At 36.7% G+C, this 19,002-nt stretch overlaps 1 protein-coding gene across 1 annotated transcript; it reads right to left on the bottom strand.

The window, feature by feature from the left end:
* Positions 1–1,691: 1,691 nt before the first annotated feature.
* On the bottom strand, positions 1,692–18,979 carry rwdd3 (RWD domain containing 3). Its single transcript, XM_028811121.2, has 4 exons — positions 18,783–18,979; positions 12,791–13,263; positions 3,749–3,864; positions 1,692–1,877 (listed from the first exon to the last, which is right to left on the bottom strand). Exons 1-4 carry the CDS (start codon positions 18,865–18,867, stop codon positions 1,766–1,768), a joined length of 786 nt encoding a protein of 261 aa, XP_028666954.1. The 5' UTR covers positions 18,868–18,979; the 3' UTR covers positions 1,692–1,765.
* Positions 18,980–19,002: the final 23 nt, after the last annotated feature.

The raw sequence follows: 19,002 nt of genomic DNA, 5'->3' as shown, positions 1-19,002 counted from the left end.
TGCCGACTTTTTGGACTGAGTACTTCTCACACAAATCTGAAGACTCTTTAAGAATGCTGAACCCAGTTTCTATAAACAGAAATAAAAATTTGATTGTATTTTCTCTCAGCATGTACAAAGTAGCTTTAAGGTGACCCTGTCATCCACTGAAACAAACTTTAACTGCATAGCCCCTGTGAGGCAGCTTCAGAGAGCTCCAGAGTAGGAGAGAGGCCACTCTTGACTGAGAGGTTTGGACCCAAGTGAGCCCAACTGCATCTGGCAAATATTTTTCAACTGACACACGTGAAATAACCTTAACCATTTTTTATAAAGGCAAATAGTGAAAAGCTACATAGTTTTTTCTTCTTCTTTTATTAACAACTAATAGGCTTTGTGAAAAAAGTAGACTTGTTAAAATTCTAATTGTAATAAAGAAACAAATTAGAAAAAAAAACCAACAACAAAAAGCATTTTTGTTAGGCTGATTGGTGATTCTACAGGAGCCCAGATGAGTGGACGTTAAGGTTCCCTATCACGGCTATACTGACAGGATAGGCTTCAGCTTCCCAGAACCTAAAACTAAACTAGATGGATCTGAGAATGTTACAGTATATGTGGATATTATGAAAGATATTACACTTTATAATACTTACAGCACAAACTGGAATTGTGGGACTTCTCATAGCGTGCATCAGTCTAATTTTTGTATAAAATAACTTTTAGAAAGGCTCGTTTTAATTTAGCTACTAAGTAAGCAATTAATCCAAATGCTTACTTAGTAAAAATCAAAACTTATGATGATTTAAACAACAAATTTCACTCTACATAGTCTTTGATATTTTCATAATTTTTATTAATTTTTTAAAATTTTATTCATATTCACGCATTTTTCACAAATGTATTCATTGATCTACACAGGAGTATTCTCTACAGGCTGTCAATGAACAGACCTCCATTTGTATTCCACAGAATCATAGGCAGCTAATGTTGACTTTAAGTTGAAGGCAGTTAAATAAATCATTAATGACTGAAAAAATCAATAGTGCTGTTTTTAAAAAAGAAATCAATGTATGTTATAGACCCACTTCCAAAAAAACTATCTGTTCAAAATGCAGTATTTATGCTATTTCTCAAGTTACTTTAAACTGTGTTGCAGTAAAGAATAAAAAACTAAGTAAAAGTATTCAACAGACTGAAAAAGTAGATGACTAGCAAATGATATCCTTGTGGCCTTATAAGGTTAATTTATTTATCTGTTTTGCTCTGTATTTGTATTTAACATTAGCCTAATTAAACTGTCATAATTTGTTTAGTTTATAACTGATGTTTTATTTCATTATGGCCATGGCCTTTTAAACATTAAACATGAATGAAAACCTCACATACATTTTATATAAAATAAATAAGAACATACCACATAAGAAATCTTGCAAAATATTCTTTTTCCTATTTTCAAAAAAACATGACAATGGAATCCATATAAATAAATAAATACAATACAATGATAATGAGCAGTCATGTAGTGACTAACTAATATAACTTTAAGGTCAAAGTGCATAAGATGAACAGGCTTTATGTTCACATTGGGAATAAGAGTCTCAGATTGCTTTGTTTTATGTCAACTTTCAAACACAAAAATGTTTCTCCAATTTATGTGTTTATACTACTGCTGACCTGTTGTGATGAATATAATTGGGTAAAGGGAAATGGAGATAAAGATAACCTTTAATATACCAGTGAATCATCTACACTTGACCACATTTAGTTAGATAACAGAAACTTACTACACCAACATGTGCACAAGCTCAAGATACAGCTCTGATAGTCCAGCTAATTCAAATTCTTTCTTGAGGTCCTCCTGAGATGAATAATCTTTAATTTCAAATGTTGGAATTCTAAAAGGGAAAGAAGAAGTTACTGTTAGCATTCAATCTTACTGAAATACTAAAAAAACAGTCAATTCATTTTGGTTTCCCACTGCATTTTTATATACATCAGATACGGTTTGCTGCCTAATAAAATATTTATCAATTTATATGTATTCACTTTCATGTATACATACATTCTGAAACCTACTTAATCCAGTTCAGCATTCTGGGGTGCAAAGTCTATCCTGGTAGTAGTGGGAACGTAATAGGCACTGATTACTCACATACACACTGACATGTCTCATAATATAGAAGGCATCATGGTGGCACAGTGATTAATGCCCCTGCCTCACAAACACAGGTTCTAAGCTTTGTATGTTCTCCCAGTGTGTCTGTGGGTTTTTTCTTTGGGTAATCTGGTACTCCTTGTACATCTAAAAGAAACTGATATTAGGTTAACTGACAATTTTAAACTGGTCCCTGTGTGTATGGCTATGTCTGCTTGAGTGGGTGGGCTAGGCTGCCAACCCACCCAGGGCTGAATCATGCCTTGCGGCCAGTGCAGTCTCGATAGGCTCTGGTTCACTCCAGACAGGAACTGAATTCAGATAATTATACATAAAAATCAGACATTAATAATAATAATAATAACATATTGTATATGTTTAAGTTAACAAATGATTTAACAGTCTCACTGATACAGCATATTTGCATTACCTAAAAAACAGCTATAACCTAAGCACTATTTTCTTAAGAGAACCATGTGGTAAAAAATAAACTTCAAAATGTAAATATTCTTAAATTCTTTCAAGAATGATAAATGAGAAATGATACTCAGTCTCTAGAAACACATTGTAAAATGAACCCTGTGCCAATGTCACCTTTCATCCATCCACATATCCATTTATTTTCTAAGTTGCTTGCCCAGTTTAGCGACAAAGGAGTCTACTATTACGGGCAATTCAAGAAACAAATGTCAGTTGGCTTCCAGTTCACACCCATATTGGGCCATTTAGTGTTTCAGTTAACCTTACACGCACATTTTTATAATTCAAATTATAGAAATATATTCACTAATTAATATACTAGTATCACAATAAAAATACACTGTAGAGCAGATGTTTTGAAGCCATTCTAGTGCACCGGCAGTAACTTGGGTCATGATGCCTTGGAGCCAGCAGAGGGCAGCAATAAACAAATACAGACTGAAAATAAATGCTTGTTTCGCTTTCTACAAGGACATAGATAGATAGATAGATAGATAGAGACATGCATGGTTAATTCAGAATGTTCAGTAGCACATAATAAAATTGTCACAATTAAGTCTGTTTACCAGGGTTTTGGCTTGATGTTTTTACAGTGAAACTGATAACATGCTAATTATCCAATTAAGGTTTTATTATTATACCATTAGCACATGTCTACCTGCTGCATTTCCAAAACCCAATGCCAAACGGTCTCATGAGGCTGAGCCCAACCCAGTAGAATAGTTTACAGAGTAGTTACTGTGAGATAATAATTTAGATGTAACAATAATTGAAACAATTAACACAGCGGATGTGGAAAACTGCATTGCCTGAAATAAAAACAAAATAGTCAAGGGGAGAACAACAAGACTCACGATATAGTCAAGGGCCAACCTAAGATTAAAACTCAAGTCTGTTCTAGGCACTTCCATTACTAAAAAGCTAAGCTCTTGCATTTTCCAATTTAACACAAACTTCAATGTTAAATTACAGAGTGGTAGGTCACACATGAATCCTGACTAAGGCTGGAAAATTTTTAAATTTAGAGTCTTTTCAGGAATAGATTATTATAAGGCAGGTACATTTTGTCAGGTTTTTTGCCCCTGAAACTTAAATTACTGATAGACATAAAACAATACAAAAAAGACTTACTGTTGGTAGCTAGATGGCATTTGTATTTCCCGGAGGACCTGCATCATTTTCTCTTTACATTTCTTTCCACTTGAATCTACATCAACCTTTGAGGTTTTCTGAAGAATGACATAATCCTTAAAAACAAATTTGAATATACTGTCAAAATAACATAGAAAAGTATGCCAAACAACACTTTCATCATTTTATTCATGGCATTAGTACGTACAGTAAAAACACCAATGTGTACTTAACTATAGCCAGTTTTCTGTATTTTCTAGTTGCATTTGCATTACATTTGCATACCTACTGTGATCACCACGCCTGCCTGCCTGTTTGTCTGCATGAAACAACTTGGATTCCAGTGTATAGATTTTATTAAAATTTGGCACAGTTATTCTTCAAAATGATTTGTCATCAAAGTTACATTTTTGTTGAGACATCTCAAAGATATTGTACTGAACAAATCTTAAAATTTAAAAACTACCAATTAAAAAGCATTGGCAAATTTACAAACTTGTCTGTTTTCAAACAGCAAAACATTCTGTGTAGCTTCAATTTCAAATTAATTTAATATTGCACGTATGTTTTATATATGTTCCTCTTTTACTCGTCTAATAGCTGCTTCTGATGCAAAACAGATTGGCAATACAAATTAGTCAAATGCTGGGAGAGGCACATAGGCATAAGCCACACTTCTGGTATACCGACTAACTTTTATCAACTGATTGCACTTTTACATCATTTAAATTGGAATCTGTGGTCTATGAAAGCTATTGAACTACCATAAGCTGATATGGGCTATGTCTTAACAAAATACAGGGTGAGCCAAAAAGAAGTACCACATTTCAAATGTTTATTTTACAAAAACACTACAAGATAAAATACATTTCATTACGAAATAAGAAAGAGTATACAAAATAGATTTTTTTCACTGTGTTTTAAAAATGATGTCTTCAAAGTGGTGGCCATCATTAGCGATACACTCTTGGAGACGATTTCTGAGCGATTTTGTGGCAAATAGCATCCTTGGGGGCTGCAAGGTTTTGAGGTTGGTGTGTGTATCCCTTCAACTTCAACTTGAGCCCCACAAGAAGAAATCGCACGGAGCGAGATCAGGCAAACGTGAAGGCCACCCGACATCGCCGCCCAGGGAGACCAGGCATCCACTACATCCATTTCTTCCAGTTGGGGCCACAAAAAGTTCTCTAGCATTTCAATTTAACGTTCTGAAGTGACGGTGACTGTTGCTCTCCCCTCCTCAAAAAAGTAAGGGCCTACAATGCCAAATTCTGCAAAAGCGCACCAAACTGTAACACGCTCACTGAGCAGGGATCTCTGAAGTTCATGAGGGTTGGTTTCAGTCCAATAGCGAACGTTTTGCTTATTTACACAACCATTCAAATGGAAATGTACCTCATCGCAGCACATGATGGTGGCGTCTCGATGAACAGTTAGCAGAATGTTTGCACACAACTCTCTACGGCTCCCTCAATATCTCTCAGTGAGTTCCTGCACTATCAGCATTTTGTATGGTTGGAAATTAAGATCCTCATGCAAAATCCTCCTCAATGACATGTTGGAAATGCCAAAGGCAGAAGCATGTTTGCGCTGAACGTCTAGGAGACTGCAAAATTGATGCCCTTACAGTTTGGATGTTTGGGGATTTTCTGTTCAATATTGTACCTGTCTGTCTTAATTTAGACACCCACTGAAGAATTGTTTTACGATTTGGGATGTCACAGTTAGGAGGAATGCTGAAGTGCATTCGGAAGGCGGGTTGTGCAGTGATGATGGATTTGTTGTTTTTGAAGAACGCTTTCGACAGCAAAAGCAAGGTGCGCACCGGACCAAGGCATGTTGCCGAGTGAAAACCACAAGGGATCACCTATCAAAGGACCCCCACCCCAACCCACTCAGCTGCATCTACCTCACGCAAAGACCTTGAGAAATGTGGTACTTCATTTTGGCTCACCCTGTAATATTGTAAAGTATTGTTAAAAAGCATTTATTTAATGTAGGCCACTAGTGAATGTAACTGCAATTTTATTATCATTGTTCATTTTGAATTTAACGTTTCGGCTTTCAAATTAGTTAACCATGTCATCAACTGCATCTGAGTTTTAAGCCATACATACATTTTTTAACTTACTATTATTTATATCAATATAAAGTCTTTTATACAAAAATAACATGCTAAATGTCATAAGTTCAGAACTGAAAATCCATTAGCAACAAAATATCAACTACCAAAATAGTTGTAAGGCATACCAAATATTTAAGAAGTAAAGAAAAGTGGCTTCTTAAGAGGGTCATCCATGTTACAGAATACAGATGAATAAATAAAAGCAAACCAACTAATAACACTTGAAGAAAAAAATATTTGATGAGGCACTAATTTAAAGTAGGAATCCTTTATGTGGAGAAAAAGTCCCAAAGAATTAAAATGTGCCACAAACGTAAGCATTTCGCTATCTTTGTTAATGTCAGTCATAAGTAGTTGCCAGGCTAAGTTATTACTGAAACTGCTATTGCAAAAAGGGAACTCTTAAAAATACCCACTGCTCAGCTTGAGGTGTTATTACATTAACAAACATAGTGACAACCTAGAAAAACACTATTTAATAATTTCATCAAACCAATTCTAAGTAATTATTCCTCTTCATTCGCCATAGTTCATTCTACCTACCTAAAACTATGAGGATTACATTGTGTTAGGTAATTCTGAATCGGAATGACCATTGTAATTTAATGAACTGTTTTTATTTCCAAGATATGCTCATTATCTATCCAAGAAGTGTGCGTATGTGGGTCAAATAGTCAGATACAACTACTGACTTTGCTGAGGAGCCACTAACCCAGTATCACTCATAGTATAGTCTGATTATTGTGAAAGATGTTGTTCTAAAAATTCACCTAAAAAATGACTACTATTAACAAGCCATTTAAAAGTGAAATTTTAATAAACATTTACTGCATAATGCACAACTTTCAGTGTAGTTCATTCTTAATGAACAGGTAGAAAGAAGGAACACAAGAAGTGAGACTAAGATTTTGACAAGAGACCGTTGGCATGAATAAAAATAATGTTAATAAATAAAATAATAAAAAATATTATTAAAAATAATAATAAGAATGTTATGTTTTTTAAGATCCCATTCTTGCTGTCCAGCTGGCACTATAGCAAACTATCTGGGAATTCCCCGGTAGGAGATGGGAGGAATTTCGGGGATTGTGTGGCCCAGTCAGCACAGTTCAACATAATGATACCAGGATTCTCATCAAAGAAAAATGAAATAAAATTGAAAATGATGAGTTTTAAGATTAATATGAATTGTATCAAAGGCACTGTATAATGTGATTGTAGTTTATAAGTGTTATTCTTTTATTTTTGTATTGAAATAGTGCTTATTTCTAATATATTTCTAAATGTATCATTTTGTGTTAACAATTTATGATTTGAACTATGTGTTTTAAATGATTTTTGAATGTATTGTTCAATGACTCTTTTTGTCTTGTGTTCAAATCCTTTTATTATTTGCAAGTAAATGAGGCTGCATGTTTTATTCCAATGGTCTCCAACTTCAGATCAGGAAGGCTGTTGTAGCTGCAGGTTTTTATTCTAAACAATTTCTTATGCAGAAAGCAATTCTTGTTATCTTAAAATATATTATTTAATTCTCTGGCTTTTAATTGGCATCATAGGCCACATCCAGCATTTGCAATGGTTCTGGCTTCCTTTATCTGAGGACAACAGCAGTGGCATTAACTAGCAACTAATTAAGAAAGAGACTGGAAGAAAATCCTGCAGCCATTGTACCCCTCCAGGATGACAGTTTGATATTTGCTGTGACTTCACTTTGTAATGGAAAAACAGGGAACTGTGCTGCTACTTGTTAGGCTTTAGTTTTACTGAGTTAAAGGGAACAGGTGGCACCTGACCCCAAAGCATCACATACAATTCAGGAGCCATCCCCAAGTGGGATGCCAGTGCATCACAGTGTGTACTGACACAGGGTCAATTTAAAGATGCCACATTACCTGTGTTTGGGGTGAGCTGAAGAAGCCAGAGAAAACTCAAATATATCAGACAGGAAGTCTAACCTTGATCCTGGGAGCTGTGAGGCAGAACTACAATCTACTACATTATTGTGCTGTCTTTACATAAATCAATTAGAATGAATCCTGCAAGCTGCTTTAGCTACAGTATGTTGACATGCTCAGTGAATCATGAGCAAAAAAAATGTTTCTCAAACTGACGTAAAATTGAAAAAATAATAATACTGGGCTGCATTATATTACTCTTTATTATCAAGTCTCAGTACCTAAACATCACTGACAAACTGTTGAAACAGTACAGTATAATTTTTCCTCATAACAATACAAACTATGTTTCTATTCACAGGCTCATTTTCTTTTCCTTCTATACATCATAGATCATCAACCTCAAATTACTGCAATCAATCAAAACATAACACACTGCATACATTATGAATGCTTTTCAATTTTCTCTGTGTCCTAATTCTAGAATTAACAAAGATTACTGAACATATTGTACACTTTAAGCAGAATCTTACACCAAGTGCCAAAGACATCTAGAATTATTACATGCAAAGTGTGCTTGCCACAAATGGATATTTTGTGTTCTTTCAGAGTGAGGCTTTGAATGTATACAGTAGATGTATAGTATATCCACCCATCAAACATACTTAATACAGTTTAGAGTACAAACCATCTTAATGTTTTCACTTTACTATCTACTTAAAGTTGTTTGGTTAAGTGTGTTCTGTGACAGACTCCTGCCGTTTACCCAGTGATGGGGGGAATGGCACCAGCTGCATGCAACCATGACATGGATAAACCGGATGGAAAAACAAGTGGATAGATGGTAGTTTGCAGCTGCCAAACACAAAATCATTGGATCAAAATATCTCAAAGGTTCCCCAGTTGGCAATAAATACTCATTTGAAACATTTGAGTTTGATTCTTATGCGTGGATTTTAAAAAGCAGCACAATTTAAAGTCACTCACACATTTTACTATATATACAGCATTACTACAAGAACAGAACTATAGTTCAAAGCACCACCCTCGAAAGAAAGCACAGACAGGGAAAGGTGGCACTGGGCAAGATCTGGGCCATACCTTGTCTTAGTAATGTATATGCTGGTAATTCCAACGTTACCATGTCAGTGTAACAGGTACACTGCCAAGGATGAGTGTTCTAAATGGAATACATGTTGACTATGGAAGGCAAGAGTGTACCTCCAGGGTGGACACATAAAATGTTCCCATAGAATACCAGGTGGCTGGTGACACAGTTGTTACCTATTCCTTCATTGAAAGGAATGGCATAGGCCAGGGAGAATACATGTTAAATAAAGGGACCCAGGGTGTGTGGGACCCCAGTATTCCTTAGGCAATAGAAGCAGCTTCAGAGCGGCCTTGAAGAGCCGAGTCCTTAAGGGCCACAGCAAGCTCAGGGGTGCGGAGATGGGTGGACACCCAAGGCTTCAGAACCAATTATATGAAATGATCTCATGATGGGGATTAACAGTCACTCCAATGAAGAGGAAAGAATCATTTAAAATAAATCAATCAGTTCATTACAATAATTAATCAAGCACTTTAGTTAGTTCCCACTTTAATCGTGTTACCTTTTCTGCAGATGGAGTTTTCCAGGTATTAGACATATATTAAGTGAACCACACTTGTTTTTATAAAAAGAGAATAACATCATTTATTGGTAGACACGAGAATTACCATGAAAGACAGAACACAAGACAGATGAGACAAACATAACTCGGTGCAGGCTGAATTTTGGCATGATATCACTTTCCTTTCACCCCTCTCTTGCTATAATGTACATCTATGGCTAAAAATTGTTTATGCTGTGCTGCAAATTAAAGCTCTTTCAGTTCTAGTTTAGTCAAAAAGAAATTTGCCTGACACAATTATATATAAGACTGGTACAGGGCTGGACTGAGAATAAGAATTAAACTTGACAAAACAAGTTATGGCAGGCTGTTTATTAACTATTCTAATTTATCTTGAAACAGATAAAGTGGTTATCCTCTTTAATAAAATCCCAGTGTGTGTCTTCTGGTGAAGTGTGCATGCGCGGGGCATAGTGCGATGCGTGATATTACTGTCAGAGAAAGTTACAAGCGTTTTACGGAAATACAAACCAGTATTACTGCGAGAGGAAATTAAAGGTACACAATACAGTGACTCATATTACAGCCACATACAAGCCAGTATTACTGTCAGAGGAAATTAAAGGCATATTACCGACGCACACGCCTGTATTACAGCCAGAGAAAATTAAAGGTATATTACGGACATACAAGACAGTATTACTGTCACAGAAAATTAAAGACACACAATACACGGAGGCAGCCAACGAAGAACAGTCAGCTCAGCAAGTAAACATCAACAAAAGAAAGGCTGAAAGAAAGAAAAATACGACCAACAAAAAGAATGAGGTCAAAGTCCCTTGCCATTTAATATAGACTGTTCCTACTAATGTTTATGCACTACTGTTCTAGCGCCCGTTATTGTAACGGGCTAAATGACTAGTACAATACTAAGTCTTTAAAGAGATGTCCAGTGCTGTGTGAACTAGTGTTGTCATTGCTCATGCTTTAGCTAAAGAATTTTACTTATGGCGGGGTACACTTTTTAACTTTGCCATGTGATTGTTTCTCTGTGGAGTGGGGTAGACTTCTTCAGCTCACTTTTTGCAGGAAGCTATTTACTTAATTTTCTAAGGTTTCATTGGGAAATCTGTGACTGTTTCTGCCATAAATGTTTATGTGCTGAAGTTCTAATTTTTAAGTAATGCTTCTTCTCACAGATTGAGTACAGTCACTAGCTTATAGTTTGCAATGGAAGCATTGCTAACCCTAACTCACGATGTTACGTGGAATTCAGGTTTATTGTTATTACGTAGTACATATCTCCAAGAGTTCTAAGTAGCTTAGCTTCTATAGTAAGCCCCAAAGACAGGGCAAGCTTTAAGTCTTCTGAGAGAATGGGAGAGCTTCCTGGCCCCTAAAGGGAGTAAAAAAAAATGCATGCACCTAGTTTTTTAAGGGAAGGTGTAGCTTCAGATGATTGAATCAGAGTCCACCTCCAGATTCTGTTCAATGCATGCTTATGCTTCATGAGTGTGTGTTTAGTGTAAGCATTAGTTCATCTTGTGACACTTAAGATTAAAATAAATGACCTTCCGAGCGGTTGTTGGTCTTATGAAGTCTGCAGAGAGGTGCGCTCATCTTTGATCAATGCCTCTTTTTCTCATTTGAAATGTAGAAAGTAATCCAACAAAATGTTGTACACTGAAGAGCTGCAGCACAGCTCTGCCACTCAAATAACTGCTTTCTGAAATGTAGATAGGGGAACCACTAATCATTTTCTCCATAGAAGGTTGTATGCCTTTGAAAGTCTAGCAAAAAGGTGACAGTGTCCTTTTTGTCCTGCACACTTTGCACGAGGCTTGTTGGGTACCAAATCACAAGCAGAGCTGGTAGAAGGAAGAGAGGCCAGAGTTTGGAGCAAGATACAGAAGGAGGAAAAGGAAGAAAGAGTTACAGTATGCTTGTGAGTAACAGAGCAAGCCAATCCATATGATAGTTAGGTGTACAAACTTGCATAGGAAAGTCCAAAGAATAGTAGATTAATTGTCTTACTGTGTTGTGTATATTTTATTTTGCTTTTTGTGAGGTTTATTAGACTTTAATAAACACCAACTTTTTTTACAGGTTAAGAATTACCCTCAGGGTTCTACAGTTTTTTAGACTAAACTGTTAGCCTTGTCAGTTGTGGTTTAAAGTCCAACACTTGTGCATATAGCTTTAACACAATTAAATTTAAAAATAAAATCAAGCAGCAATTTATTAATCATTCCACTTAAGTTCAAATTAATATAGTTTCATCCTTCCTCTGCACACTACGGATATATAACTCATTTTCTGAGATAAGCTTTGTTAGTCAATAAATCAAAGCTTCCAAACATACCAGGAGCAATTGTAGATATAAATTATGCTATTACTGTATTTCATAATTTGGAATGCTAGCAACACAAAAACAACATAATTAGCATAAGGTAATTATTTTAAAAATTACAGTAAAAGCACTTATTGTACATTCATTCAGATTTGCAGTAAAAATTTTCACAAAATTAGCAAGACCGAGTCATACATGATATTGCAAATAGCAGAGAATGCAAATATTTAATATTAATTCATCCGTCCATTATGAACCTTATTACACTTGCAGGTCCATCCATCCATCCATTTTCCAACCCGCTGAATCCGAACACAGGGTCACGGGGGTCTGCTGGAGCCAATCCCAGCCAACACAGGGCACAAGGCAGGAAACAATCCCGGGCAGGGTGCCAACCCACCGCAGGACACACACAAACACACCCACACACCAAGCACACACCAGGGCCAATTTAGAATCGCCAATCCACCTAACCTGCATGTCTTTGGACTGTGGGAGGAAACCGGAGCGCCCGGAGGAAACCCACGCAGACACGGGGAGAACATGCAAACTCCACGCAGGGAGGACCCGGGAAGCGAACCCGGGTCCCCAGGTCTCCCAACTGCGAGGCAGCAGCGCTACCCACTGCGCCACCGTGCCGCCCCCACTTGCAGGTCATTGGGCATTATTCCAAAATTACAGATATGAACTGATTCAACTCTTTTGACAATAAAATGTTTAATGGAATCAACATTGAAACGAGGAGATAAAAAGCCAGTGCTTTCATAAGCATTATTTTAAAGAAGGCCATTTAACCCCAAGAATTGGTTTCAAAACAGATTGTGAGCCCACCTTTCACTGTTGGCATAGGCACAAGCACAAATCCCACAACCGCGTTAAGTGATTTATTAAACCGGCAAGTTAAAAATAATGGCAGAAAATACAAACACAGTCAGACAGCACACTGTCTAGCTTGCTTAAGAAGAAAAATATTAGTTATTATATACAAGCTAAACACTATTTTTGTTAAATGATGAGCATTAAATGTAAATAAGGGAAAAGGAATATGAGCATTACCTTAATGTTTCTTTTTCTTCCTTGTAAAAGAATTAATATCCATTTTCCCATAAACAGCCTTCCTGTGAGTCCCAGGTCTGAAGTCCATTTCTCAATTGTTTTCATATACTTACTTTTTGCTCTCATGTGGTCTAGGAGCAGAAGAGCTGTCCATAGTTCAGCATGACCACCCTGTTCACTCTGACAATCGGGAGTTCTTGGATTTGCTGATTTCTCATTGATAGCTGTGAAATTGTGCTGCAGCCACACAATCAGTTCATGGACCATGGGACCCGATATGAGCAAAGTGGCCTTTTCAAGCAAGGCATGCTTTATAGCTAGGCACTGTTTCCTAGTGAGCCTCTCACAGCTTACTGAAATATCAGGTAGACAAGATGGGTATTCAATAGGCAAGTGAAATTGGAGCTTCAAAAGAATCCTTTCTGAGCCACCGTCCACTGCAATCTGAATTCTAAATATAGCTCCAACTGTATCTAAATTAAAATGAAATAAAAAAAGGCCTTTCATTCACTTTAATTGTAATGGCATAAGAATAATCTGTTTAGGAGAATATTATTATTAAGTAATGCCTTTTGTCAAGTGTGCATGCACTATAAAGCATAATAACTACAGACCAAACCTAATATTACACAATGCACAGCACTCTTTTAAGTATTATTTTAATTTACCTCTAAAGTAAACAGAGTTTCTTATACAAATAACTTAGTTTACAGTAAAACGAGCATCTCTTAACACAAGGAGGGTATTCACATATTGCCACTCACTACTGTTGTAATTTCAATAAAACTCTAAAATCAACTATTACAATTTGGACTAGAACATTTCATTCTAATCAATTTAACAACAGAGTGGAGTCAAGTGAGGTTTAAAAACCAGAAAAAATAATGTCTGCAATACATTAATTACACTATCATATTTTGTTGCAGTTAAAAATGATATTTATAATCTAATATCTCACTCAATAAGCCTGTCTTTTGTGTAGCTTGCTGAAGCAGAAAAAGCATGCATAATGATATACAGCTATAATAACACATTTCATTGTATTAAATACAATTAAAATTAAGTAAAGAAAAAATTACTGGCACTCTGATTATTCATTCTAACAATTTATATAGATTTACCAACATTGAAAATTGTTGACCTACTCATTTGTATGTCTAGCTTATTTCAAGAGAGTATTAAATGAAAAATTAGGAATAGTTCAACATTATAAGAATATTTAATTCATTTGGATTTCAGCTCTGACCAAATGCACTGTTTTAGACATCTAATGACTTTGTAAATCTAAAGCCATCTTTAGAATGCTTGTCATGTAATGTGAAAACATTAACACAATATTACTGTATCATCTAAATAATACTATAACAGTAAAAATCTAATAAAAAACAAATACTACATTACTGGAAAGTGCCTACACAGAAAAGATCTTAACTTTCCTTCCTCAGACTTTTAATGAAGATGCTAAAAATGTCTGATAGGAGTGAAAGGACGTGCATACACATGAAAAACTGGTATTCTATCCAACATGAGTTTATATCTTGGTACAATGCTCATGGGATAGTCTCTGGCACGTTCGGAAAATGGACAGATGAAAGTATGTATACAACAGCAAAGTATCCTTTGCACAGAATTAGGAATAACCTTTCCAAAACCAACTCAATGCAATTTAAGGTTGTAGCGGTCATGAGCCTATCCTAAAGTCACTGGATATAAGGCAGGAGCTATCCCTGAACAGGACGCCAGCCCAGTGCAGGCCCCACTCTTGCACATACCCACACTCACACAAAAATCCATTTCAGAAGCCTCACTTAACATAACACACATTTCTTTGGAATTTGAAAGGAAAACTGGAGTATTCTGAAAAGAAACATTACCTCAGACACAGGGAGAATATTGACACTCCATATAGAGAATGGGTGCAGAATTCGAACCCAGGAGGAAACACTAAGCAACACACCACCATCCTTATGCAACCCTCAAAATGAAGAAAGAATATCACATAAACTAGCTAGTTACCTATTAGATCTGGTAAAGTAAAATGTAAAATCATTACATACTGTGATGCTAATGCTGGCCTAATAGGCTTCAGACAGTTAGTAGGTGGATGGATGGATCCCAGTATTATTACCAATTTTTAATAGATCTTAATATAAACTGGACAAGCCAAGTACCTGAAAGTGGAAACATTACTATGTGCAAGGGCTTGGTGTCTATTCACCAATCAGATGGAAAGAAACTCACTTTGTACCAATAAATGGATCCAAGTTGTTTACTGTCAGCAATAATATTCAAGAAATTCAACAAATATTGTCCTAACATAATGCCAATGTATGGCTTGTTAATTTAAAAGTGAATTTTGTAAGAAAAGGAAAATTTAAAAATACCTCAACTGAGCAATTTCAACACTACCAAAGAAATGACTGAAGAAGACTTCACACCCAAGAGAAATGACCTCATCGTTACTATTGGGTCTTCACTTACTGTAAGTAGCCAAACTTGGACAGGGTGCCAGCCCACTTCAGACGCAATGGTTCAGCTTTTTCAATCAACTTGTCCCAATATACTTTGGTCGTTGATTTTCAGGTTTTTGCAGAATGGCAACAGTTCTAACCTTAAGCACTTACCTCTAGGCTGAGACAGACTGGCCACTGGGGTGTCACATCCTGGCCTAGACTACTGCCATTCAGCCTTCACCCACCGCCCTATTTGGTCATGGACACATTTCCATTCAGCCTTCAAGCCTCACTATAGACTTCACCTTTGTTGTATTTTGTTGACCTCTCTTAAGGCTAAACTCACCAAGCTTCATTGGGACTCATCTTGTCGATTGCCATAAATGCCCGCAACTGTTTGTAAATGTTTCTTGCACCTTTGAAAGACAGCATACTCGCAACCTTATAATCCACAACTTTACTCTTTGCATAGGTGGCCAGCCATGTGTATTTCCCTCTTGGTAGCAAACATGGATTAGTGTATTGTAGAATTTGTTTGATAGCTCAGAGCTCATGGCATACCAGTCTTTCCAGGTTCACTTTACTGTAATTCTCCTGGTATGACAGTTCTAATCAGTGCTAAGCACATGCGGGTTTGCTAGCTAAATGTTTACCAACTCATCCTCTGTACTTACTCTATTTTTATCTCTCTTACAAAAAATAAATAAATCTGTTTCCACCCTCATCTTATTGTAATGTAAGGCAGGGGTCCTCAATCACAGTCCTGGAGGGCCGCAGTGGCTGCAGGTTTTTATTCCAACTAGTTTCCTAATTAGAAAGCAGTCCATGCTGATAATGAAACTTGGTATTGAACTATTTGCCTTGTTAATGCTTGCATTCATCCAAGAGCAATTTTAATTGCACTGTAGAGTTTCTTTCTGTAAGAACATTATCCATGTATTTTGTGGACCAGAATAGATTTAAACTTAATGGTCCTTCCAATTCCCCTCTCATTCATTTCTAAAGATTTTTTATCACAGATACTTCATGGTTAGCATGTCAGCTGGAGAGCTGCTGGTTTATTGGCTATCTGCATGTAATTATTAACTAATGTCTGATTAAGAAAACAGGCAACAATTAAAACTTAAATGCAGCTGCTAAAATCTAAAATACACAATTAAGGGTTCTGAATGGTAACAGGCAAGAGAACTAAAATTAACCCCAAAAAATGTATTGCTTTAATAGTAACTAAAAGGGTTCTAATTAAGAAATTGGTTAAAGTGAAAACCTGCAGCCATAGTAGACCTCCAGGACTGTAATTGAGGACCTCTGATCTACAAAGTAACTAAAATGTGTCTTTGATGAATAAAGGCACTAACAAGGCATTGAGTTAAACACCAACTTTCATTATCAGCAAGAACTGAGTTCTAATTAGGACACTGGCTAGAATGTAAACCTGTAGCCACTGCGGCGCTCCAGGACCGTGATTGAGGATCCCTGATGTAAGGCATCTTATAATCATATCTCTTTTGCTTCACTTTGCTCCAGAGATCTTTCCCATTCTCCAATGTTAGATAATTTTCCAGAAACTCCAAGTATTGGCAAATCCAATTCAGAGTTCTGCATTAAATTAACTCTACTCCACATAAGTGCCATCTGATGGGCTATGTTATGTCCCTTGGTATTCCTGGCACGTTCCCCACAAATTCAGACACTGCCCTCCATTATTTTCCTTTTCATCTTATGAACACTATACTAATACTGGCTTCTCAAAACAGCCACAATTCTTTGTGGTATGGGTTCCACCAAATGATGGAGAAATTCTTTTGAAAGTCCATGCTGACATGATTGCACTGAAAAACGTCTGCAGATTTCTGAGTTGCACACTCATGTTGCGAATCTCCTATCACATCCCAAAGGTGTTCTATTGAAATTCAGATCTGACGAATGGGAAGTCCACTGAAGAACTCTGAACTCATTCTCATGTTTGTAAAACCAGTCTGAGACAACTTTTGCTTTGCAACATAATGCATTATCATGCAGGAAGTAGCAACTAGAAGATTTCTAAATTGTAGTTGTGAAGGGTTGCACATGGTCAGCAGCAATACTTGAACAGGCTGTGGCCTTCAAGTGATGATTGATTAGTATTAACAGGCCCAAAGTGTGCCAGGAAAACATTCCCCACACCATTACACCACCACCTGCCTGCACGTTTAACACAAGGCAGGTGAAGTACATGGATTCATGCAGTTGACACCAAATTTTGACCCTACCATCTGAGGGCCTCAGCAGAAATTGAGATTCATCAGACCAGGTAACATTTTTCCAGTCTTAAATTGTCCAGTTTTGAAGAGCGTGTGCGCAAGATCACATTTTCTTCCCCCATTCTAGTGTTTGATATGAACATTAACAGAAGCTTCCGACCTGTATCTGCATGATTTTATGCAGTGCACTGCTGCATATGATTGGCTTATTAGATAACTGCATGGATGAGTAGGTGTACAGGTGTTCCAAATATTTTGGTCAGTGACTGCATGCCACTTATTATTTTCTCTTCATTCTCATAAAAACTCGACTTTAACCTAAAATCTCCCCTCATTTTGACCTGTCTATGTTTCTGAGAAATTTAAATCAACATAAAATAATCTATTGCAGTCCTATCACCGGAAGGCTACTCAGCACGCTAATGTGGACAATTCACAGTCCTCCTTCTATAATTTAATTTTTACACTGCATTACACATTAATGGTGCCTCCAGCAATTCAGTTCAATTGGGTTACGTCTGATCAAATCTTGCTTTGCAGTAGTTTTTTGAGTATTGTTTTCTATTATATTTGTTTCATTTCTTCGTATGGCCTGATCACGGTTTATTTAGTCAGTACTTATCTGTCTCCATTTATATCCAACTGCAGAGCCAGAGCACCATACGTCACCGCAGGTCTACACCAGCAGTTATAGGGCAGAAGTTAAAAGGCTTGGGGTTTGTTAAGGTTAAGGGTTAGATTTGTAAAGATTAGCGTGTCAATCAGCATGCTCTGTGACGACGTAAATAAGTTTATTACCAAACTGCTGCTCTAGCCATGCGATGATGTCACTTACGCCCTGAAACTGCAGACATGACCTGCGGTGACGTATGGTGCTGTGGCTTTAAAGGTTGATGCATCTCGACTTATATCCAAAAATGCAATCCGAGGTTTAAGCTAAGGTAAGGTGAAGGTGGGCTGAGAGGTTTTACTTTTACGTTTGTTTCTTTTTAGATGATCTGGTAAAGGCATGTATCACAGAAAAACCCAACCAAACATACTCAAAGCTTCAATTTCTTTGTAGCTTTTACACACACGTCGCATCTGTTCAGTCTGGATGTTAAAAAAATAAACTACAACATAAAATTAAAAACATTGTCGTGTAATATTACAAAAAGGCAGATACGGCAATTAAAATTTGATTACTCAAAACCGTTTTACAATAAACGTAATCTTTTGTTACGCTGAGTTAAACTTTGCATGGTGCTTGGCATTCGTGCGTTTCCGACTTCGGAATTCACATTGTCGTCGTATTACCTGACGTTTCGAGTAACTCAAATTCATCCTTATCACAGTAAATGGCACTCAGCGCAGATATTTCTTCAGCTACCGCTTCGGCCATTAATATAATACACGGAAAGCTTACTCGAAAGTTCTTCGCTAAACTGAGGACGAGTCCGTCATACACTTCAACCGACGTGCAACCAGAGTCCAAACTGTTTCTTTCCGTATCCTACTCAGGCTTTAATGCGTGACA

Source organism: Erpetoichthys calabaricus, chromosome 10 (assembly GCF_900747795.2).
Source record: "Erpetoichthys calabaricus chromosome 10, fErpCal1.3, whole genome shotgun sequence".
NCBI classification, from domain to species: domain Eukaryota; kingdom Metazoa; phylum Chordata; class Cladistia; order Polypteriformes; family Polypteridae; genus Erpetoichthys; species Erpetoichthys calabaricus.
The sequence above is the reverse complement of the archived record's forward strand: the minus strand, read 5'-3'. Positions and strand labels throughout refer to the sequence as shown.